This window comes from Diabrotica virgifera, chromosome 8 (genome assembly GCF_917563875.1).
Source record: "Diabrotica virgifera virgifera chromosome 8, PGI_DIABVI_V3a".
NCBI lineage: Eukaryota > Metazoa > Arthropoda > Insecta > Coleoptera > Chrysomelidae > Diabrotica > Diabrotica virgifera.
The window spans coordinates 176,640,406-176,666,171 of NC_065450.1; the positions used below are offsets into that span (position 1 = coordinate 176,640,406).

Below are 25,766 nucleotides of genomic sequence, written 5' to 3' on the forward strand. Positions count from 1 at the left end.
ATTATTGAATAGAGAGCCTGAAAGTACCTTTCAAATGAGCTATCACACGACCTCAATTCTTATTTAAAAAATCATCGATTGCGTCATCACACCCAGATGGATGACGTCACTAGTATGATATACATGCCAAAAAATTATAATTTAAAAATAAAAATCGACGTGATTTGTAATTTATCTCCAGAGTCGCCAATTCTCGAGAAAATGAATTTTTTCCAACTCAAACGTCCTCACTGTACCTATAACTTCAGAGGCTTATATCTTAAAACCATGATTTTTTGGAGCTATGCGCCCATTGAGTCTTTTGTTCTACACAGCAAGGACTGCCAGAACCCAAAGTTTCAGAGCATTTGACAGAGAGCCATTTCCCATAAGGTTTCTGCGGGGTCCTTTAAAAATTAAGTCTTTTTAAGAAAATATCTGCAGACGATATTGATATTGAAAATGTAACACCACCTGAAATAAATAATAAATATGTTTGTGTTACAAAATAAATAAATTTAGATATATTTTTATATAAAATAATTATATATAAATGTTTGTGTTACAATACAGGGTGAGGCAGATAAAAGTCCTATTAGAAATGAAGGGGTTTTAAAGAGTGATCTCTTTAATGAAAATATTTTCATCGATTTGCTACTTCCGGTTATACCGGAATAATAGTATACCAAAATGTTTAATTTTAGTATACGGGGTTGGTTGAAACTCGGAATGAGTATTTTCTGAGTTTTCTTAAATGGGACACCCTGTATTTTAGTATTATATTAAAATGATATTTTATGGTACCTTTTTATTTGTTAAGCATTTTCTATACCATATTTGTATATTAATTTCGGTAGTAAATTGATACAGACAGATTACTCAGGTGGTTTTTGGGGTTTCTGAACAAGATTGTCACATTAGAACAGATCTTTACCTAGTGCTCGGGGTGACTAATATACACGCCATATTCTTAAATTTCGAGGTTTGCAGACATTAAAGTGATGCAAGTAGATTACTCGAGGAGTTTTGTGGTTGCTGAACATGAATACGCCATCAGAATCGACCTCCAAAAACTCTCTAAATTCGAGATCAGTCACCCTGGGCACCGGGTGTTCCGACGGTCGCTTGTAATGTCATATTCGTGTTAGGCCATCCCAAAAACCCTCGAATAATCTGTTTTCTTTAATTTATTGCCGATATCCCACGAAACTCCAGATGACGTGCCTTAGCAGCAACTCTGGGCACTAGGTGATACGGAGGTCGGTTCTGCTTGCGTATTCGTAACTCCATAAATCTCCCAAATAACAAAATTTTGCCCTTAATACACTGATTGTGACAGGTTTATGCACTTTTGGATGCACGTTATGCACTAAAATGCAATTTCCACCCAGTTTAAAAGATAATTACGTTTTTTTTTTCTTAATTTCCTAGCAACATTCACACCCTGTAGAATTGTAGTAGTTTGACATCAAAAACTCTATTTATGTTCAAATGATTTTTAATATAGTCTACTATTGTTAAAAATTGTTAGTATAGCTAAATGTTGAATTGTACTATACAGGCTTGGTCGAAACTCGGAAAGAGTACTTTCTGAGTTTTCTTAAATGGAACACCCTATATTTTATTATTGTAATGAAATGATATTTTATGCTACTTTTTTATTTCTTGAGCATTCACTATACCTAACTGCTTTAATTTGTGAGTTATTAGTGATTCAAGCCAAACATTAATTGCAACAAAAAATACGTGAAATTTTATTAGGTTGGCCGTGAAAATATTCAATCACAAATAATTTTTCGGAAATAAATACATATTAATCTAGACTGATCTTTAAAATTGCCAATAATGGTTGAGCTATCAAAATACCTACGTAGTTAACATTTTTGGCGCGATTAACAATTAAGCACAAATTAAAGCATTTAGGTATAGGGCATGCTTAAGAAATAAAAAAGTACCATAAAATGTCTTTCCATTGCAATACTAAAATACAGGGTGTTCCGTTTAAGAAAATTCAGAAAATCATCATTCCGAGTTTCTACCAACCCTGAATACTAAAATTTAACATTTAGCTATACTAATAATTTTTAATAATAGTAGACTATATTAAAAATCATTTTAACATAAATAGAGTTTTTGATATCCAACTACTACAATTCTACAGGGTGTGAAAGTTGCTACGAAATTAATAAAAAAACGTAATTAGCTTTTAAACTAACCTGTATAACATTACAAAACCGCATATTTTAAGAAAGAAGACATCGAGTAGAATCTAAAAATGTAAAAATATACAGGGTGTCCCATTTTAAAAAAACGAAGTTTTAAGCAACTTCCGGTATAACCGGAAGTAGCAAATTGATGAAAATATTTTCATTAAATAGATCACCCTTCAAAACCCCTTCATTCCAATTTTCATGATTCTGTTGCCTTTAGTTCTCTAAATATTTCTAATAGGCCAGTTATCTGCCTCACCCTATATAAATAAATTTGAATATCATTTTTTTTGTAAATGATATTTGAAAAAATCATCTATTCTATAGTACTCGCATGTTTCATGTACTCTAATATACTATTATACATGTCGCACACGCACAGATTAAGTTTTATTACCACGTTTGTATGTACTTCACATGTTCGTTGTCTGTCTCTTTGTCACTTTGCCCTGAAAAAATCTTGTAATCGATTTTAAACATAGGTACTTCCTGACTAGCTAGAGATCTGAAATTTTTAGAATAGCTCAGAACTCGATGACAATACAATATTCAACAGCTTTTATATGGATACATTGAGTTTTATTTTGAATTGTATGCCATTTTAAATTTTATATGGCAAAATTATTTCTCACATTTCTCAAAAGATGGCGCTACTAATTTTCTCAATAGATGACGTTTCTATGTCATGCAAAATTTTGTATTCATTTGTAATAGCTAATGAATATTTAAAATTGCCTGGCTAGTTTGTTTACATAATAATCAAAAATAAACATTTTATTAAAATTAAAAATTCCAAAGATTTTGTGTCAGAAGGTGCAATTTAAATATATAAAAGTGATTAGTGAAAGTGTAGCGTTCAGGAACAGAAAACGAAGGTAAGGAATATATCCTTGACATCCATTGTTGAGCCCGTTAATTTATGAAATATTATGTTCTCCATACATTTTCCAATATGGCGACAAGGAAACGTTGTAAGCGCGCCAAAATTGTTTTATTACCATCTCGGAACCGTGTTTGTTTAATTTTGACCAGTAATTTAGCTCATAGTTATATATGATAAGTGAAACAATTTTCAATAATTCCAAATGCAATATGTCGCGGTTTGGATATTTTGGGTTTAGCCGATTATTGCAAAACATAGGCATTATGTCGCGCGTGAGCAAAAGTTGCAACGCCAAATTAAATTTGAAAATCATCGTTAAAATATTTCATACATTTTTATTTCTTCAACATGTTTTGAATAACTTTACTAAAAATTAGTCATCATCATCATCATCATCCAGCCTCAAAAGTCCACTGCTGAACATAGGCCTCTTCCTCCTGTTTCCAATCCCTTTTACTTCAGGGTAATAAGCTAGAAATAGACCATGTTCGGGACACTTAAAGATCCAGGTAGCTGACTACTTTTTTAGTTATTGTAGACCTATAGGAAGAAAACCTTTCCTGACTAGAGTTCGCGTCCGTTTTTAATTATTAACAATTTAGTTCAAAAACCGCGATTTTTTCGATTTTTTGCACCCCATTCAAAAGCTACACACACCGGCAAAATTAGCCGAACACCTTAAAAATGGGACATGTTTGATGTCTCGAATCTCCTAATCCTGTTGTTCGATTTGAGTGATTCTTTTAGTATGTTATAGCCTTATTAGTTAAGAATATCGGTGTAATAATATTGTTGCTAGACAGGTAAATGTCATTTTATACCGGGTGTTACAATCATATTGTGTTTTTTTCTTAAAGTTCGGAACACCCTGTGGAATATTCTAGCATATATAAAATATTAAAATTAAAACTCGATTGTAGACTTAGGCTTTCTTAACATTTTCTTTTTTGATTAATTTGCTTATGTTGGAAAAGTTATGTGCTTTAACAACTAGCCATGCTTTTTATCAATAAATCCTCATAGTAGGGGAGGAAAGTATGCTAAATTTGCAGTTACTCGAATGTTATGAGGACCTATTGGATTGTGAAGAGTGGGTGCTAAAACCAAAAAAAGTTAAGTTTTTCATAAAGTGTGGGACTCCCAATTTTTTAATTTATTTTCCATTTCCACCAATCGTTTTTTCCGATTATAGGAAATATAGGCTATATCTATCCATAATTGGAAAAAATGTTGCGAATAAAAGTTGCTTATTTTTACGTCAAGGATCCAAATCTGCAATAAAAATTGGGGGCTCCTATTTGAGATTTTGAAGTAACCCCCACCCCACCTCCGTGGGGGGTCGTGTTTGGTGCCATTCGGTAGATTTTTGAAAAATATTGAATAGGTTTATTTTGCAGTTTTACGATCTGATGTTCATTTCGCGAAATATCGCAGGGTTCGTATTTAAAATTATTAATTTACCCCCACCCCTCTCCGTGGGGTGTCACGAGCCCCCACGGAGGTGGGGTGGGGGATTTAATTTAAAATCTTAAATAGGATCCCCCAATTTTTATTTCAGATTTGGATTCTTTACGTAAAAATAAGCAACTTTTATTCGACACATTTTTTCGAATTATGGGTAGATAGCGCTATAATCGGAGAAAAATGATTGTTTCAAATGGAAAATTAAATTAAAAAATGAAAAGTCCCCCACTTTATGGAAAACTTAACTTAACCTTTTTCTGATTTTAGCACATACTCTTCCAATCCAATAGGTCCCCCTAACGCTCGAGTAACTGCAAACTTAGTATACTTTCCTCCCCTACTATGAGGATTTATTGATGAAAACCATGGATAGTTGTTAACGCACATAACTTTATTATCTTACATAAGTAAATGAATCAAAAAGGAAAATGTTAAGAAAGCCCAAGTCTACAATCTAGTATTAATTTTAATATTTTACATATGCTAGAATATTCCACAGGGTGTTCCAAACTTTAAGAAAAAACACAGTATGCTTGGTACACCCGGTATAAAATGATATTTACCTGTCTAGCAACAATATTATTACAACGATATTCTTAAATAATAAGGCTATAACATACTAAAAGAATCACTCAAATCGAATCAGTGGTTTAGGAAATTCAAGACATCAAACATGTCCCATTTTTAAGGTGTTCGGCTAATTTTGCCGGTGTGTGTAAATAGTTGACATAAAATTACAAAATTTAATTTTTTAGAACATTAAAAAGCCTTTAAAATGCCGATTTTTGAAAGTTAAAAAGTTAATCTGTTGCTACGCAAACTGCAAAATAATTGAAAATCGTTATTTGTTCATAACTTTTACTAAAACTACCTTCGAACTTTAGTGTTTCACCCAAAGTTGGGTATTGGGGTACTTAACAAAACCTCAAAATTTGAGACCGATCCATTAATTAGTTTAAGAGTTATTCTAATTGTTTATCCCAGAGACCTTTATTTTGCAATAACATAAGACAGAAAATAATGAAGATATGGCAATTCTGCGTATGCCAAATGAAAGTAGAAAACAGATGCTATCAAAATGTACTAAAAAAAGATAAAAAAATTATCTAATATGTATAGTCAAAAATCCTAATGCCAAATTTGTGAAATTTTGTAGTTTAAAAACATTTAGAATAACTTTAAGAATATCGTCCGTAGAAAAAATCATTTTACATATTAGAAAAGCTGGTATTTTACACGAATTTTTAAAAATGTAGTTAAATTGGTGACTAGTTGTAGTAAGTGAAAAGGGGGCTGGGAGCCGACAAATGCACGAGTTCAAAAACTTAAAAAGGCAACTTAAAACTACTATCATTTTCTATATCTCGGGATCTACTAAATATATTTTGATCGTTCTTTTTTTAATTTGTATGTAATTTTTCTGTACATTACAAATATGCAATTTGTCTAGACATTTATTAATTAATAAACAGTCTAATTTGTTTAAACAAATTTTGAAAAAATATTTTTTTCCCAAAAATCCATGATTTTAATCATACTATCGTTATTAATCATAGAAAAAGTTAAGGTATACTTTAATAAATAAATTATCTTCAATAAATAATTATCTAATAAAAATCATTATTTATTAAAGTGTACTTTAATTTTTTCTATGATCATTAATGATACTATGATTAAAAAAATAGATTTTTGTAAACAAAATATTCTTTCAAGAATTGTTTAATCAAATTAGACTGTTTATTAATTAATACATTTTTAAACAAATTGCATATTTGTAATGTACGTAGAAATTACATACGAATTAAAAAAAAGATCAAAATCCATTGAGTTGATCCGGAGATACAGAAAATTATATTCGTTTGAAATTGCTTTTTCGGTATTTTAACTCAGTGGATTTGTAGGTTCCCCCTAGTAATCGTCTGAGCTACATGTTTGAAAAATCGTAGAGGGTGCTGTGAAGGTACAATGTTTGTGCAAATTTTTTAAGACAATATGCAAATCCCATTCTTTAAAATAGCATTAATGAACTTCTTTAATTATTATAAACAAATTAGCTGTGAATTAAAAAAAACATATGGCTAACTTTGTCCCAAATGAACTCAGGCTAATTTTTTTATTTGAAAATTCGTGTTAAGATACTATCTTTTCGAATATATAAAAATATTGTTTCTACGGATAACATTTTTAAAGTTATTCTAAATGTTTATGAAGTACAAAATTTCAAAAATTTGGCATTAGGATTTTTGACTAGATTAATTATGTTTTTATCTTTTTTTTTTTAATACATTTTGATACTATCACTTTTCTACTTTCATTTGGCATACTCAGAATTGCCCTATCTTCATTATTTTCTGTCTTATCTTATTGCAAAATAAAGGTCTCTGGGATAAACAAATAGAATAACTCTTAAACTAATTAATGGATCGGTCTCAAATTTTGAAGGTTTGTTAAGTACGCCAGTACCCAACTTCGGGTGAAACACTAAAGTTCTAAGGCAGTTTTAGTAAAAATTATTAACAAATAACGATTTTCACTTATTTTGCAGTTTGCGGAGCAACAAATTAACTTTTTAACTTTCAAAAATCGGAATTTTGAATGTTTGTCAATGTTCTAAAAAACTGAATTTTGTAATTTTATGTCAACTATTTAGCTTTTGAATGGAGTGCAAAAAATCGAAAACATTGCGATTTTTGCACTAAATTGTTAATAATTAAAAAACGGACGCGAACTCTAGGCAGGAAACAGGTACGTTTTCTTCCTTAGGTCTACAATAACTAAAAAAGTAGTCAGGTTCCTGGATCTTTGAGTGTCCCGAGAAAATCCTTATTACCCTGGACTATTTCTATCTTGCGCTGCCCTCATCTAGTTTTTATTTAGCCTTCTTAAATCGTCGGTCTATCTTGTAGATGGTCGACCGACGCTTGTCTTGTCTTCCCTTGGTGTCTATTCTAATAACCTCTTTGTCCATCGCCCATATGTCATTATGGCTATGTGTCCTGTCCATCTCCATTTTAGTCTGGCTATCCTTTCAATGACGTCAGTCACCTTGGTTCTTCTCCTGATTTAATTAGTTATAAATAACTGATTACATTTCTCCCTTAATTTCAGTAAGTGTACGTCAAAATGGTACGTCAAAAAGAGACGGCATTACAACGAAAACGACGATTGGAAAAGGAAGCAAGGAAGCGTCAAGAAAAGCGGGAACAAGAAACAGATGAGGCTAGGGCCATAAGACGTGAAAAAGACCGACTTCGTAAACAGAAAAAACAATTGAATAAGACACTTGAGAATACCAGTTCGCGGCTCGCGACTGATAGAGAACCATTTACTACAATGGTAGCAAATGAGGTTCGTATGAGTTTAAAATCGATTACAAAATTCTTTCATGTCATAGGAATTCAAACAACAAATAGACCGGGAGATATTATACAGAAGGTCAGCCACGATTTTCTAAGTCCTGCCTTTTGCAATACTGGAAGGGTAGACGATGTACTTACAATCTGTGGAAACATCCACAAATTTCCTGTGACATTTTCCTGTAAAAATTAGATTTTCCCAAAAAATAAAAATAGGGTTTTGCGATGAATTTCTAAGTCCTGCCATATCCGTAGATAGACAGGATACTATCGATTTTATGAAGAAAATTTTTTGGGCAGGAGGGTTGCAAACGGGGTAACGGAGTATACAGGGTGAGGCAAATAAAGGGCCTATTAGAAATATCTCGAGAACTAAAGGCAACAGAATCATGAAAATTGGAATAAAGGGGTTTTGAAGGATGATCTATTAAATGAAAATATTTTCATCTCTTTGCAACTTCCGGTTATACCGGAAGTTGCTTATAACTTCGTTTTTTTAAATGGGACACCCTGTATATTTTTACATTTTTGGATTCTCTTTGATGTCTTCTTTCTTAAAATATCAGGTTTTGTAACATTATACAGGGTATTTTAAAAGATAATTACGATTTTTTATTAATTTCGTAGCAAAGTTAACACCCTGTAGAATTGTAGTAGTTTGACATCTAAAACTCTACTTACGTTCAAATGATTTTTAATATACTCTACTATTGTTAAGAATCATTAGGATAGCTAAATTTTTAATTTTAGTATACAGGGTTGGTCGAAACTCGGAATGAGTATTTTCTGAGTTTTCTTAAATGGAACACCCTGTATTTTAGTATTGTAATGAAATGATATTTATGGTACTTTTTTATTTCTTAAGCATTCCCTATACCTAACTGCTTTAATTTGTGCTTAATTGTTAATCGAACCAACAATCTTAACTACGTAGGTATTTTGATAGCTAAACCATTATTGGTAATTTTAAGGACCAGTCTGGATTAATATGTATTTATTTCTGAAAAATTATTTGGGATTGAGTATTTTCACGGCCAACCTAATAAAATTTTACGTATTTTTTGTTGCAATTAATGTTTAGCTTGATTCACCAATAACTAACAAATTAAAGCAGTTAGGTATAGGGAATGCTTAAGAAATAAAAAAGTACTATAAAATATCATTTCACTACAATACAAAAATACAGAGTGTTCTATTTAAGAAAACTCAGAAAATACTCATTCCGAGTTTCGACCAACCCTGTATAATAAAATTAAAAATTTAGCTATACTAATCAGGGCCGGCGATAACGGGCCTGCAAGGGATGCACTGCAGGCGGGCGCCCCTGTTTGGAGGGCGCCAAAATGAGTTTTTTTTCTGCCGGTACTACACAAAATACTAATTTAAAAGAAACCGAAGAGCGCCTATGCTTCTTTTGCAGGCGGGCGCCTTATACCCTAGCGCCAGTACTGATACTAATGATTCTTAACAATAGTAGAGTATATTAAAAATCATTTGAACGCAAGTATAGTTTTAGATGTCAAACTACTACAATTCTACAGGGTGTGAATGTTGCTACGAAATTAATAAAAAAACGTAATTATCTTTTAAAATACCCTGTATAATATTACAAAACCTCATATTTTAAGAAAGAAGACATCGAAAAGAATCCAAAAATGTAAAAATATACAGGGTGTCCCATTAAAAAAAATGAAGTTATAAGCAACTTCCGGTATAACCGGAAGTTGCAAAGAGATGAAAATATTTTGATTTAATAGATCATCCTTCAAAACCCCTTTATTCCAATTTTCATGATTCTGTTGCCTTTAGTTCTCGAGATAATTCTAATAGGCCAGTTATCTGCCTCACCCTATATATGTATACAAACATGTAAGGAAAATAATGAAATTTTCATGATTTTCTAGGTCCTGCCAACTAAATAAACTAAACATATTTATTTCAAAATGATCAAAAAAAATATTGGCATGACGTCTCCTAATGTTTAAGTATACTTGTCCCTTGGAAAATTCTGCGGAAAATTTTCACCCTGATTCCGTGATTTTCTTAGTCCTGCCTTTAAAAAGTTATAATACTCAAATACAATCAATACCTTTTCGGTACTCGGCAGGAAGGTTAAACGGTTCTTGTAAGACGGCAGGAGTCCTAGATTTGTAAGAAAATTCGTGAAAAAGTTAACAATTTTCTGAGTCATGCCATTTTGCACATGTTTCAAGAATCTTAATATAAGTCTATTTACAAAGAGGTAGGATGGTTTTATGGTTATTTTTTATACAGTGACAGTGGCATTAGTGTGACAAAGTCCAATTACTCGTTTGTCGTAAGATATACGAAAAAAGTTATTTAGGTAAAACATGGGCCACAGATAGGACTATGATTTAACAGTATTTTCTAATATACAGGGCTACCCGTTTTCACAGGGTGACACAAATTTATGTTTTTTTAAATGGAATACCCTGTATATTTTTACATTTTTGGATTCTACTCGATGTTCTCTTTAATAAAATATAGTGTTTTGAAATATTATGCGAGGTAGTTTAAAATATAATTACGTTTTTTTTGTTAATTTTGTAGGAACATTCACACCCTATACATATTGTTAGTGATTTGATATCCAAACTTCTATTAATTTATGTTTAAACGGTTTTTAATATAGTCTACTATTGTCAGTTATGAATAGTATACCAAAAGGTTTAATTTTAGTATACGGGGTTGATTGAAACTCGGAATGAGTATTTTCTGAGTTTTCTTAAATGGGACACCCTGTATTTTAGTATTATAATAAAATGATATTTGATGGTACCTTTTTATTTGTTAAGCATTTTCTATACCATATTTATATATTAATTTCGGTAGTAAATTGATACAGACAGATTACTCAGGTGGTTTTTGGGGTTTCTGAACAAGAATGTCACATTAGAACAGATCTTTACCTAGTGCTCGGGGTGACTATTATACACGCCATATTCTTAAATTTCGAGGTTTTCAGACACTAAAGTGATGCAAGTAGATTACTCGAGGAGTTTTGTGGTTGCTGAACATGAATACGCCATCAGAATCGACCTCCAAAAACTCTCTAAATTCGAGATCAGTCACCCTGAGCACCGGGTGCTCCGACGGTCGGTTGTAATGTCATATTCGTGTTCGGCCATCCCAAAAACCCTCGAATAATCTGTTTTCTTTAATTTATTGCCGATATCCCACGAAACTCCAGATGACGTGCCTTAGAAGCAACTCTGGGCACTAGGTGATTCGGAGGTCAGTTCTGCTTGCGTATTCGTAACTCCATAAACCTCCCAAATAACAAAATTTTGCCCTTAATACACTGATTTTGACAGGTTTATGCACTTTTGGATGCATGTTATGCACTAAAATGCAATTTCCACCCATTTTTATATTGTACACCTTTTCCTGATGTTATCCTGAACACAATGCAAAAAGTTATTAAAGCTGACTTCTACTATTTATTTAGCAAGGTTTTATTTTCATGAAACGTGTTTTACGTTTCATGTTTCATCTTTTACGTTTCATCTTTCTTTGGTGTGCGGCTTCCCTAAGGCACACCAACGAAACATGAAACGTAAAACATTAAACATGAAACGTAAAACACGTTTCATGAAAATAAAACACGGCTAAACAAATCTTAAAGTCCGCCTACCAATGAAACGAGTGTGATTCATGCTCATAAAACATTTTTATTTTTGGAGAGTCGCATAAATGGCCCGACGCCGACTTCTATTTGTTTAGCAGTGTTTTATTTCCATGAAACGTGATTTACGTTTCATGTTTCTTTGATGTGCATGCCTAAGGGAGCTAAAGCTCTTTACAGATGGCGCGTTGTAATTAGTTTTTTATATCTCCAGAACGCTTCCAATTCGAAAGACAAAAACTGGTCCGTGTTTTTTTCTTCCAGAGATAAATCGATTCCATCAATTGCGAATCTCTAGTACCGGTCATAGGAATCTTTTTTGTCTTTCCCTTTCAGGTATTTTTGACACTAGATTATTAAATTTTGATGTATTCTAGTACTAAAAGGTACTCCTGCTTTAAGTCAGTAGGATGCACGGTTTTCTGGAAAAATCCGTTTTAAAATTTTTCGTTTGTTGAATTTGAAAAAAATTTTAAGACGGATGCCTATGACCAGTACTAGAAATTCACAATTGATAAAATCGATTCATCTCTGGAAGAGAAATAAACGTAGCAGTTTTCGTTTTCCTAAATAGAATTTGTCTAAATTCTTTTAAACTCAAAAAACCAAAAAACGAAAAATTTTTCAAATCGATTTTTCTAGAACACTGCGTATTTTTCTGAGTTAAAGCAAAAGCAACTTTTAGTACAAAACTATCCCAGAATTTAATAATCCAGTGTCAGAAATGCTTAAAAGTTAGACAGAAAAGTTATTCGATAAAATATCCGTTTCCGCACCCAAAACAGACCCCTATGACCGGTACTAAAAATTGACATTTGACAATTGACCTCTGGAAGATAAATAAGTGTACCAGTTTTCGTTTTTCCAAATAAAAGCGTTCTGCAGCTATTTTAAAGAAACTAATTACAAGACTTCGATATGCTTCTTCTAGACGAAGCATATCGAAGTAGAGGTCGTCCGCCAACCAGATGGTCTGATGACATCAAACGGATCGACAGAAACTTGATGCAGACAGCACAGGACAGAAATGCATTGAGAAGACTGAGGGAGACCTATATCCAGCATTGGATAGATCCGGGTTGAATTATGACGATGATGAATTACAAGACGCCATCTTTAAAGAGCTCTAGCTTTCCACGGAAGCATTTTTGAACTAGGTGAATTGAGTTAAATTTTCTTAAAATTATCTGAGGAATCTCCGGTTTTCGTTTGTTATGAGAGCTTCGGGACACCCTGTATAATATAATGGGTAGGTAAATTCCCTACTATAACCAATAAATTGTAAAAATGTTTATTTACTTTTATTGCGTTTACTTAGATAAAAATATGATCTAATCACTTAAGGGCACCCAAAGTCCCATTTAACGACAATGTTAACATTATGTCACATAGCTCTGTAACCAAAGCATTTAGTGAACTAATTTTTGTTTTATTTTGAAACTACATGTATTCTTTAGTCCCGCGTAGATTTTTGTAAAAGAGTGAAAGAAACATTTATTTTAAAATTTTTTAAAATAGTCTTACAAAAAAAACCCAAAAAGTTAAGATTTTATTTTTTATTTTACTTGTTTTTGTAAATTTTTCAATAAAACTTTACGCGGGACTAGATATTATCTATCTACAACTACTGTAAAAATTTGGACCTTCGATCATCTAAGGAACCAGAGATATCTGACATCAAAAGTTAAAAACCTAGTATTCGGGAAATCGCAAAGACGTAAAACACTCTAATAGGCTACAAAGCTACCGGTACACGGTAAGTTGAGTGCAGACGTTCAGAAAACAAATAGTTTTGTAACCATGGAAATTTTATACTATAATGTGTTATATACCGTTGGAAAGAGAAGATTGCAGAGAATAATTTTCAATCGTAACCCAAAAAACTTAAAAAATTCAATTTTTGGACTTTGGGTGCCCTTAAAATAAAGATGTTACAGTTTGCTATTAGATTTGAAAAGTGTGTAAAAATTCCGAGACATTATTCAGGAAAATAATATTTAATAGGATACGATTGTTTTAATGATATACAAATTAATTTTTTGTATTATTCATCTTTGCGGTTATCCTGCCAAGTTGTAAACGGTTTTAGATTAGTGTTTTTTAAGCATACTCGACATGGTATGACTCAGAAAATTGTGGTGATATGAATATGTTTGTATAACACCCTGAAATAATTTTACAGGCACACAATTTAATTTTTTTATACGAAATAACTATACAACCATCCTGCCTCTTTGAAAATATATTTATATTAACCTTCTTGAGATATGTGCGAAATGGCATGACTTAGAAAATCGTGTAATTTTCCACGAATTTTCTTACAAATTTTTTAACTATATATAGTAAAAAAGGTGTAACTAAACATCCTGCAATTTTGAATAATGTCTACTGAAATTATTTATTTTATAACATAATTTATTTTATGACTTAGAAAATCACGGAACCAGAGTGAAAATTTTATACAGAATTTTCCAAGAAACAAGTGCAGTTAAACATTAGGTGACGTCATGCCAACATTTTTTTTGGTCATTTTGAAATAAATATGATTAATTTATTAAGTTGGCAGACTTAGAAAATTATGAAAATTTCATTATTTTCATTACATGTTTGTATATCTGTATACTCCCTTAGTCCTTTTGCAACCGTCCTGCCCAAAAAATGTTCTTCATAAAATAGATAGTATCCTGTTATTCTATGGATATGGCAGGACTTAAAAATTAATCGCAACTCCCAATTTTTTTTTTTTTCATGGAAAATCTAATTTTCACAGGAAAATGTCACAGGAAACCCGTGGATTTTTCCACAAATTATAAGTACCTTCTCTAACCTTCCAGTATTGCAAAGGGCAGGACTTAGAAAATCGTGGTTGAACTTATGTTAATATCTCCCGGTTTAAAACTAGTTATAATTTTATATAGTTTCCTATAAAATAATAAAAACGTGGTAATTATTATAAAAACTTCTTTTTTATAAAAGTGTAATTATTTTTAGACTATGCTAGCAGCCTTCCGTGTGTCAGAATTCCATCAGTTACTGGGCTTTGCTGGTAGAAGCAAAGCAGGAAGAAAGACAGAATTGCAAAAAAGAGCTTTAGATCTTCTTAAAATTAGATCCCCCCCAATACTTGTAAAGATAACGGAATTGTATAAAAAAATCCAGTAAGTAAATATGTAAGATCCATAATAATTTATAAGTAATTCAGATTTTTGACACATCTGCCAACACAAATGAGCATAGTTTAGAGTAGAAAAATCAACTTAATTTCCATATCAACCTTCAACCTTCATTTTTTATAGACCATCTGATTTCAATACGAAGTTCAATCATGATTTAATCCTTTATGTCTTTTTATGTACTGAAAATATCATATGAGATAAGAAAAAAAAAGGAAATTTAGAGTTGAACAAGGGTTGTCCTGAAAATAGAATTTTCCTTATTTTCCACAATTTTCCCGAGGTAACATTTTTCATTTTTATGACCTGCCATTATACCGTTTTTTGCAGATTCCTAATCGTGAAAACTAACAACATTTCAAATGGCATGAAGGAGAAAATCAAGGGCACTGATCATAATAACACCCTTAGGGCAACAGTAACCCTTATACCAAAATAAAAAAATAACCAATACTCCTTATAGTCCTGTCGCCAGGAGGGGTACAACGGCCTCCTTAATTCAGATGGACTTACCCAAGTTTTTTTATGTATTTTGACCCGTAGAACACGAATTTTTTGGGTAACAGTTGATCCGGATGTCGATAAGATTGTTATAAACAAAGAACGTGAGGAATTACATAACAGCGATTTTTCGCAAAACAAAACATTTTTTTGTATTCTTTGGGAGATTCTCACCAAAAAATGGTTTTACAAGTTTTTCCGTAGGATGCATAGTTTTCGAGATAAACGCGGTTAAACTTTCAAAAAATCGAAAGAGTGCATTTTTTGAACCCGAATAACTTTTGATTAAAAAATAAAATAGCAATTCTGCTTACTGCATTTGAAAACTCAAGTCAAATTCTATCCGTTTTGATTATTTGCATTGCTAAAAATTAAGTTTTTATTTGTTAAACAAAGCCATAAACACATAGTGTTTCCCGTGCCCAATGCATGCGTTTTAATGTACGTAATCTACGTAGAAATTGTCTGTATGCGCGCCTACTCGTTCGATTTGAAATGAGAAATGCATTGAAAACATCATTCAATCACTATGTGTTTATAGCTTTGTTTAACAATAAAATAATTAATTTTTAGCAGTGAAAGTAATCAAAACCGATAGAATTTGACTTTCAAATGCGGTAAGCAGAATTGCTATTTTATTTTTCAATCAAAAGTTATTCGGGTTCAAAAATTGCAATTTTTCGATTTTTTGAAACTTCAACTGCGTTTATGTCGAAAACTATGCATCCTACGAAAAAACTTGTTATAGCTATTTGTATAACAAGGGAGGAAAGTGCTACTTTTCCTCCCGAGAATGAAGTTTACTGCCCGACGCGTAGCGGAGGGCAGTAATCATTCAAGGGAGGAAAAGGCACTTTACTCATATATTATACATATTATGGGTTTTCCACCTTCCAATTTTTCATTTTTACTTAATTAATTTATGTAACTAACCAACAAAATTTATTAAAACTAAAACTAACAAGTAGGTACAATATATCTGTCAACTGTCAAATATAAGTCAAATTATTAATGTAAACATTGTTAAATCAAAAGAACAATTTACTGTTTTTTACCATCCTGCAAAATACAGGGTGTTTTATAAATAAACGTTAAAATGTATAGATACTTACGTAATAGAAAATAGATATTGTACAATATCAGTAAGTTATATTTTCATGAATGAAATACCATGACGTCACTTTTATTTTTCCTCCCTAGGGAGGAAAAGTACAACTTTGCTCCCTACAATCAGGTCCGGAAAAGTATACTTTCGGTAGAGGTAGGTGGAAAAAACATTTTTTGCTTAGAATGACCCAAAAAATACAAAAAAATGTTTTGTTTTGCGAAAAATCGCTGTTATGTGATTCCTCAAGTTCTTTGTACCTTATCGACATCCGGATCGACTGTTACCAAAGAAATTCGTGTTCTACGGGTCAAAATACATAAAAAAACTTGGGTAAGTCCATCTGAATTAAGGAGGCCGTTGTACCCCCACTGGCGACAGGACTATTAGGGTGTTTCGAAAAAACCAAAGTTTAAAAATGTTGATCTCCCCGGCTTTTTCTGGTGATGGGTAGCCTATATACCCTCAATTTCAAATTTCAGCCCAAAATGTTAACCCTAACCCTTGTCCCAAGCCCCAAAAAAATATTTTTTTGGGTTTTTAAAGATTTTTAATCATTTTTAATCTAGACTTTTGTAAGAAAACAAACTTTTGTAAGAAGGTAAACTCAGTTTTAATATTAATTTATTTTACATAATATATGTATTATGTAAAATTTTAAGGTTTTAGAGCAATAAATAAATCATCAGTTTGTAAGAAAAAATTCAACATCCCGTATCTCGGAAACAAAGCATTCGCTTCGCGGACATATGTTTATATAAAGCAAACGGTCATTATTTTTTCATGCAGAATTACCCCTTAAAGTTTGCCATACTTATTTAAAAACACCCTGTATTGATGAAAAACATGGCTAGTTGTTAAAGTACTTAACTTTTTTATTATCCAACATAAGCGAATGAATCAAAAAACAAAATGTTGAGAAAACATGAGGCTATAGTTGGATTTTAATTTCAGTATTTTATTAATGCTATAATATTCCACAGGGTGATGCTAACTTTGAGCAAAAAACACAGTTTGATTGGAACACCCGGTATACATTGAAAATTTAACTGTTTAGCAACAATACTATTACCGCGATATTGCTAAAGAATAAGGCTATAATATATTAAAAAATCACTTAAATCGGACAACAGGTTCAGGAAATTTGAGACATCAAAAATGACCCATTTTTAAGGTGTCCGGTTAATTTTGCACCCCAGTGTATTTCATCTAAATATAATCGTCTAACAATTTTAACTGTACTAATGCCCAAGTATAAATTTTCAAGTGTTAAACTGATTGACTTACGATGAGTAACCCGGTTGTAAAAATACCGGCATGTGCCTTATCTAAGGAACTGGACTTGCAAATTTTTACTTTAGTATCTTTTTTTTACCCTGCCTGGGCTCTGGAGTAATAGTCTTATTATTTGTTCTGTTGGCAGAAGCTGAAGAATTATTGTGTGTGAATCTTATTTTTTATAGTTAAGTGGCGTTTTTAGTTAATTATTTTAGTATTTATAAACAATAGTGTTCCTTGCATAACGTATTGGTGGTAATTAGTATTGGCATAATTTTAGTGTTAGGACAATATGCCTTTTCAAAAGAAGAGTAGGAGAGGATTCAATTTTTTGAAACGGTAAGTAAATCTTTTGTTTATTCCTTACCGCCTAATAGTTGTTGTAGCACGTAACCACGTAATCGAACCCTGGGTACTTTTTCGGATTCAGAGCTGTTTGAATTTTGTTGAAAACTTGTTTGGCAGTGAATTTCTCCAATGGTGCTTCTAATTAGTTCGTATGGATATTCTATCATAAATACTGTAACTTTTGTTTTGAAAGTACGATGTCATAAAATCTCCAAGCTACAATATATCTATAAAACCCTAAGTGTGGCACATGTAATATGAATAAAAAAAAAGTTTTTTTAAATTTTCCGAAGTTTTTAGTTCTTGACGAGTGATGTGTTCTTAGAAACCTCTCAATTACTTACGTGTTTAGAAATGATAATGTAAATTTACAGAATAAGATTTTAAATTTTAGTAGATGCAAAAAAAGGTATTGTATTAATTACCAAAATCAATGCCGGATAAAGGGGCGGGCGAACCGGGCGACCGCCCGGGGCGCCGAATTTTGAGGGTCGCCAAATTTTGAGGGATGCAGATATAAAAATAAATTATTTTTTACATTATTTTTTTATAACTTTGAGCATTATTCCTAAGACATGATTGAATAATAATTTTAATAATAAGAAAACTATTGCTAGCTATAATCAGAATCAATAACTCAAAAAATGAATCACAGACAAAAAACAAAAATTTTCGAATCAATGTAATGCAACCTAAGAATTTTTATCGCCCATACAATATTAATGCAGACTAAAAATGTTTTTTACGATCTAAAAAGTTTGTTCAGTTTTTAAAAGGACATTTTTGTCACGTACCTATCACTTATGGTAACAATGTAATACATACATACTTAAAAAAATTGACAAAGATCAAATTTATGAATAGTCACTGGCGCTCGTATATTATGTCAGAGATGTTACATACGCCTCAATGGTTAAGGTTAATAGTATATTATTCAACGAGCATTGATGGCTATTACTCACGATGATGAAGTTTGCGACACGAGCCGTAGGCGAGTGTCGTAATTCATCAGAGTGAGTAATAGCCATTACATGCGAGTAGAATACTATACTTTTTCTACGACCTTTTTTCATTTTAATTAGTAAAAAAGTTAGTTATCAACTACTCGAGATTTAAATTATAATAATTTAAAAAATACCTAAATGCTATTGACCCCCAGTACGTGGCTGAATAATTGGTTGCCTACTATTACTAAATTCTTATTTATTGTAAAAATACAACTAGAAATATTCAATATAAGTTCTACTCATTTCCGAAAAATTAAAAGCTTAAATTTGTACCTACCTACTGTCAGTGAATCTAATAAATAGGAAATTGCTGTTGTCGGTGGACGTATTTTAATATATATAGTTATAATGTATATTTACATTAAACTGTATAATATAATACTATATAACTATACATAATATGTTATACCATATTTAACACAATATAACTTGAAAAACAAACACAATATTAGTTATAAATTCCAATTAACATAAACAAAATGCGTTAATGTCACTGTCACTAAATTAAATGATAAACGTCAAAATTTTTAGTAAACAAGATATAAACGTAAAAAATATACTGACATTGTTACAGTTAAAATTCCTTTAAAAATTTTTCGAAGTTAATTATTGGTATAAATTACAATAATTATTGTATTAAATAAACAAGTTTAAGTAATTTTATTTGCAGTTTATATACGATTAATATTAAAAGTGGCATGCGACACTTGAATCTAACTTCAGCCCGTGAGTAATGACCCGTGAATAACTTCAGCCCGTGAGTAATGAATTATTACTCACGGGTACAGTAATGGGTGCTATTATCTATGAAAAAATAGCGAATAATGAGCATGTTATTAAACGGTCGTAGAAAAATAATTTTGTCTTTCTGTTCTGTAAACTTCCGTTAACAAGACTGGCGTGTGCCCGTGGGTGTGTAATAATTAAAGTGAAATAAAACAAAGATTTGTTAGATATTGAGAATTTGTGGAATTGTGGTATCAATTAGGTATTTTTTTACGTTATATAAATTTCGGTAAGTATGTATCGACGTAAAAAAATATATAAAATTTATGGTAGGAAACATAATATTAAATTGGACATTGTCAGAAGGTAAACAGAAGTTTGAACATTTGAACTGATTTTTTAAAATTATTATTATCATCCGTATTAGTAAATAAATTTACCTATTCTTTCATTTAAAAGTGATTTATTTCTTCTTCTGACAATTTTTTCTGCCAATAAACTGGGTATGAACGAATTAGAAATGACAAGTTCTTTTTCATATGAATATATTATAGAAACTTATTTCGAATACTTTGTAAGGTTAAGATATTTTTTTGCATAAAAACGGCGCATTGCATGAAAAAAGGAAAGATCAATAATATTTGTAGATATCACAAATTGAACGAAGAATTCCAAAATGATATGTACTTTTTTTTTTCTTTAAAAATTTCAGACCAATACCCGTATTCGCGCCAAACCGTAGATATAAAATTCTTAATTTTATGTCAAAAAATGCGCAATAATTATGTCTTAAAACTCACCAAATTTAATTTGCATATCTCAACCGGTTTTAGAGCACTAAATAAATCGTCAGTTTGTAAGAAAGATTTCAATAGCCTGTATCTCGGAAACGAAGCATTTGAGGACATACGTTTATGGAAACTGTCATTATTTTTTCATGTAGCCCTTAAACTTTGTCGCACTTATTTAGAAATACCCTGCATATTACTAAAGATTTAAGCAGTTTTCACTGTATTCTATTATCCATTTCATTTTGATAGCTACTTTTTTATTCTTGTAGACTGCTCTTATTAATATTCGTGAAATTTCGATATCTTCCATTGCGTTGCATAGTTTGGTTCAGAGTATCGAATCATAGTCCTACTCATTATATGAGATAAATAAAAAATTACTGAATGATTTTAATTGAATTTAGATTTAGATGATTGTAAGGCCAAGGATATGACAGTGGCTCTAACATGAATGGATAAAATAGAGGTGTACAGCTCGTGTTTGCAAAGACTATCGTCCTGCTTTTTTTATGCCATATGGATGCCACTCCCTCAATTTAGTCATTGGGGATGCAGGATGCAGTTATATCTTGCGCACAATCAACATCTTTTTTGGTATTGTACAACATTTTTTTCTGCTTGTTGACAATGTGCATTTATCTTTTATCTAGCTCCTTCGTCGTTTGAACTTCCTTATGCTATGTAGTATGTTGGATCAGTTATAAATAATAACTATTGTACTATTTTTTAAATAAATATATTTTCACATAGTTCTTTATAGTGAAATTTTGATTGTCTTGCCTTTTTTTCTATTTTTTTATACAGGGTGCGCCAAACCTCTGGTTTTCTTTGATTACGGCTAAACTATGAGATATACAAAAAAATGTTTATAACAAAACTAATGTGTATCAAAGAGGTCTATATTCTAAAATTATTTTTGATTATACAGGGTGAGTCAGAACGACGGTATGAACTAAAGTTTTATTATTTTAAATGGAACACCCTGTATATTAAATCATTTTTGAATATATTATTTAAAAATATGAAAAATTTGTATAAGGTCTTTTAGGCCTAAAGTTAATAATTTTCGAAATATTTACATTTTTATTGAAAAAAATGGTAATATTTATAGGGTTGTGGATTATGTTTCCAAGGAAATAAAAATTTAAGTGATAGGTCAAAATTTTTAAAATATAGTGTTATTTTTAAATAATTTAATATTTTTTACTTTTAGCCATAAAATATAGAGTGTGATCACTATTTGCAAATACAAAATTTTCTCATTTTTTTTAAATGGGACACCCTGTATATTAGTTTTGCATTTTGTAGTAAATATTACAACCTTTCTTTTGGTATAAGGTTGTATGTACCTAGCATGTTTCGTTTTGTAGATATTTTTAAAAAATTATAGATTTTACGTTTTTGCGGATTTTTTATTTAAAAATTTTTTGCAAAAAAAATAATTATAATCTGGTTTTAGAAACATACACTAAAATATAAAATATGAAAATAAAAACGTAATTAAAGATTAAAATAAATCGTATGCTAGTACAATTCAATTGAATTTATTAACTTTAAATTATTTTACAAAAAATATTTTACCATATTAATGAATGCATAAATTAGTTAATAATTTTAAATCAACCGTAGTAATTTTTCTACTACAGCAACTTTCCTGTACCAAATTAGTTGTTAGTTAAATTGTATTTAGTTAAACTTTTAATTTACCTTTTAAATTTACTGACATACATCTTGAGTATCACTTTGGTATCAGCCAAATTATTTATTAATATAAATAGTATTTACTGGTGTCACAAAAGCTGGTAATACTTTTGTAGTTGAAATTTTTGTAACAATTTTTTATATTTTAAATTTTAATTTTTTAACCGAAAAATTTTTGATATGACATTTGTTTTGGGCGAAACCATTAGAAATTATTACCAGCTTTTGTGACACGAGTAGGTACATAGATACTATTTACTTCTTAATATATTTCCATAACGTTCATTTGTTTCAAAGCATACTTTATACGTTCTCAAGATGTAGGTAAATTAAAAAGTTATTAACTGATCTTACTCGTAAATACAATACAACTAACAATTAATTTGGTACAGGAAAGTTGCTGCGGTAGAAGAGTTACTACGGTTGATTTAAAATTTGGTTGTTTATTTAATTTAGTAACTAATTTATGCATTCATTAATATGGTAAAATATTTTTTGTAAAATAATTTAAAGTTATTAAATTCAATTGAATTGTACTAGCATACTATTTATTTTAATCTTTAATTACGTTTTTATTTTCATATTTTATATTTTAGTGTATGTTTCTAAAACCAGATTATAATTATTTTTTTTGCAAAAAATTTTTTAAATAAAAAATCCGCAAAAACGTAAAATCTATAGTTTTTTAAAAATATCTACAAAACGAAACATGCTAGGTACATACAACCTTATACCAAAAGAAAGGTTGTAATATTTACTACAAAACGCAACACTAATATACTGGGTGTCCCATTTAAAATAAATGAGAAAATTTTGTATTTGCAAATAGTGATCACACTGTATATTTTATGGCTAAAAGTAAGAAATATTAAATTATTTAAAAATAACACTATATTTTAAAAACTTTGACCTATCACCTAAATTTTTATATCTTTGGAAACATAATCCACAACCCTATAAATATTACCATTTTTTCTCAATAAAAATGTAAATATTTCGAAAATTATTAACTTCAGGCCTATAAGAACTTATACAAATTTTTCATATTTTTAAATAATATATTCAAAAATGATTTAATATACAGGGTGTTCCATTTAAAAAAATACAACTTTGGTTCATACCGTCGTTCTGACTCACCCTGTATAATTGAAAATAATTTTAAATTATAGACCTCTTTGATACACATTAGTTTTGTTATAAACATTTTTTTGTATATCTCATAGTTTAGCCGTAATCAAAGAAAACCAGAGGTTTGGCGCACCCTGTATTTGCCGTAAATTTGTAGGTATATTCTTGTATGAAAGGGCGCCAACTTTTATTTTGCCCGGGGCGCTCAAAACCCTAGAACCGGCCCTGACCAAAATGTATTTTTTACGATAACGAATTAATGAAATACTTATAATAGGCGTAGATGGATGAAATGCATAGTTTTCGAGATAAACGCGATTAAACTTTAAAAAAATCGAAAAATTGCAATTTTTGAACACGAATAACTTTTGATTAATAGTATGATATTTATAATTGATCCAAATAATGCCATAACCCAGACATCCAAAGTGAAAGTTATCCTCCAACACCAAATTGTTCTATATGGTCCACATAATGTTCAGAAAAAAGTCGCACCATTTTGATGGTCGGGTTTGGGGGGAGAGGGGGGAAAAATCGGTAAATTCGTAGTTTTTTAGGTTTTTCGTCAATATTTATAAAACTATGCGGTTTAGCATGAACAACCTTCTATACAAAAATGTTCTACACTAAATTTGCAATAAAAAAGGTCCTATGCATAATCCTTCTAAAATAAACGGTTCCAAAGTTACGGAGGTAGTATTGTATAATTGGTCCAAAAAAGGCCTAACCCAGACATCCAAAGTAAAAGTTTTCCTCCAACACCAAATTGTTCTATATGGTCCACATATTGTTCAATAAAAAGTTACACCATTTTGAGCGTCCGGTTGGTGGGGGGGGGGGGAGATGGGGGAGAAGTCGGTAAATTAGTAGTTTTTTACGTTTTTCAATATTTCTAAAACTATGCCTTAGCGTAAACAATGGTCTATACAAAAATGTTCTACATAAAATTGTTCTACACTGTTAAAGAAAATTTCTATAAATTGCCCAAAGAATATAAAAAGTATCGAAAACCTCCACTTTTTACCCTCCGTAACTCTGGAACCGTTGATTTTATAACAATTATGTATAGGACCTTTTTTGTTTTAAAGGACATCGCACACATCTTATGGAAAATATAATGTCACTCAAATTCAATAAAATTTATACGAATAGATGCGTTTTAAATTAACGGTCAAATCTTATCATTGCGCCAACTCTTAATTATGATTAATTACGGCGCAAATTGCAATTAAAGTTTATCGAAATCACATTTTTTGAGTCAGTAAAAGTGTCAGTTACAATTACTATTGCTCTGGGTGCTATTCACAAGAGCTTAAACCCCACTGGGTCTAAGCGGATTAGTGAAACTAATCCGCTGATTTATGGAGTACCGACAATTTGGGTATTTTAAAATATTTTTTCTCTCTCTAACTTATGTACGTACCCATTTGATTTCAGATTTATTTATATCAATTTCTGCTCTTATTATTGCAAATATAGAGTTGGCGCAATGATAAGATTTGACCGTTAATTTAAAACGCATCTATTCGTATAAATTTTATTGAATTTGAGTGACATTATATTTTCCATAAGATGTGTGCGATGTCCTTTCACATAGAACATTTTTGTATAGAACATTGTTTTTGCTAAAGCATAGTTTTAGAAATATTAACGAAAAACGTAAAAAAACTACTAATTTACCGACTTTTCCCCCATCTCCCCCCCAAACCGGACGCTCAAAATGGTGTAACTTTTTACTGAACAATATGTGGACCATATAGAACAATTTGGTGTTGAAGGAAAACTTTTACTTTGGATGTCTGGGTTAGGCCTTTTTTGGACCAATTATACTATACTACCTCCGTAACTTTTGAACCGTTCATTTTAGAAGGATTATACATCGGACCTTTTTTATTTCAAATTTAATGTAGAACATTTTTGTATAGAAGGTTATTCATGCTAAACCGCATAGTTTTAGAAATATTGATGAAAAACGAAAAAAACTACGAATTTACCGATTTCTCCCCCCTCTCCCCCCAACCCGACACTCAAAATGGTGTGACTTTTTCTGAACATTATATGGACCATATAGAACAATTTGGTGGTGGAGGATAACTTTTACTTTGGATGTCTGGGTTTGGGTCTAGTTATACCATACTATAATAAATAAAATAGCAATTCTGCTTGCAGCATTTGAAAGTTCAAGTCAAATTATATCCTGTTGGATTATTTACATTCCTAAAAATTAATTTTTTTATCATTAAACAAAGCTATCAGGGGTGGCCAAGCTCTTTGATAGTCCGAGCCATTTTTCAAAATCAGAAATTTTTCCCGAGCCACAATTAAAAAAGGTATTAAATTTTTCGCTCAGTGTTTGGATTTCAGGAATTTTAACGTGAATTAAAATGGTTCACCTCGTTGTTTCAAATATGCAAATAATTCTGGGATGGCCTACTGATCTTCTACAGTCTCTCAAAAAACACAGTTTTTA

General features: G+C 30.9%; 1 protein-coding gene across 2 annotated transcripts in view; it reads left to right on the top strand.

The window, feature by feature from the left end:
- The window catches only part of LOC126890522 (E3 SUMO-protein ligase PIAS2-like), a 143,330-nt gene that overhangs the window by 20,520 nt on the left and 97,044 nt on the right, over positions 1-25,766 (top strand). The window contains exons 2-3 of one of the 2 annotated variants that reach the window (XM_050659524.1): positions 7,645-7,884; positions 14,530-14,696. In XM_050659524.1, coding sequence (XP_050515481.1) covers positions 7,660-7,884; positions 14,530-14,696 — 392 coding nt within the window. In that variant the 5' untranslated portion in view covers positions 7,645-7,659. The remainder of the gene's footprint in view (positions 1-7,644; positions 7,885-14,529; positions 14,697-25,766) is intronic. The other variant, XM_050659525.1, reaches the window with a different exon arrangement.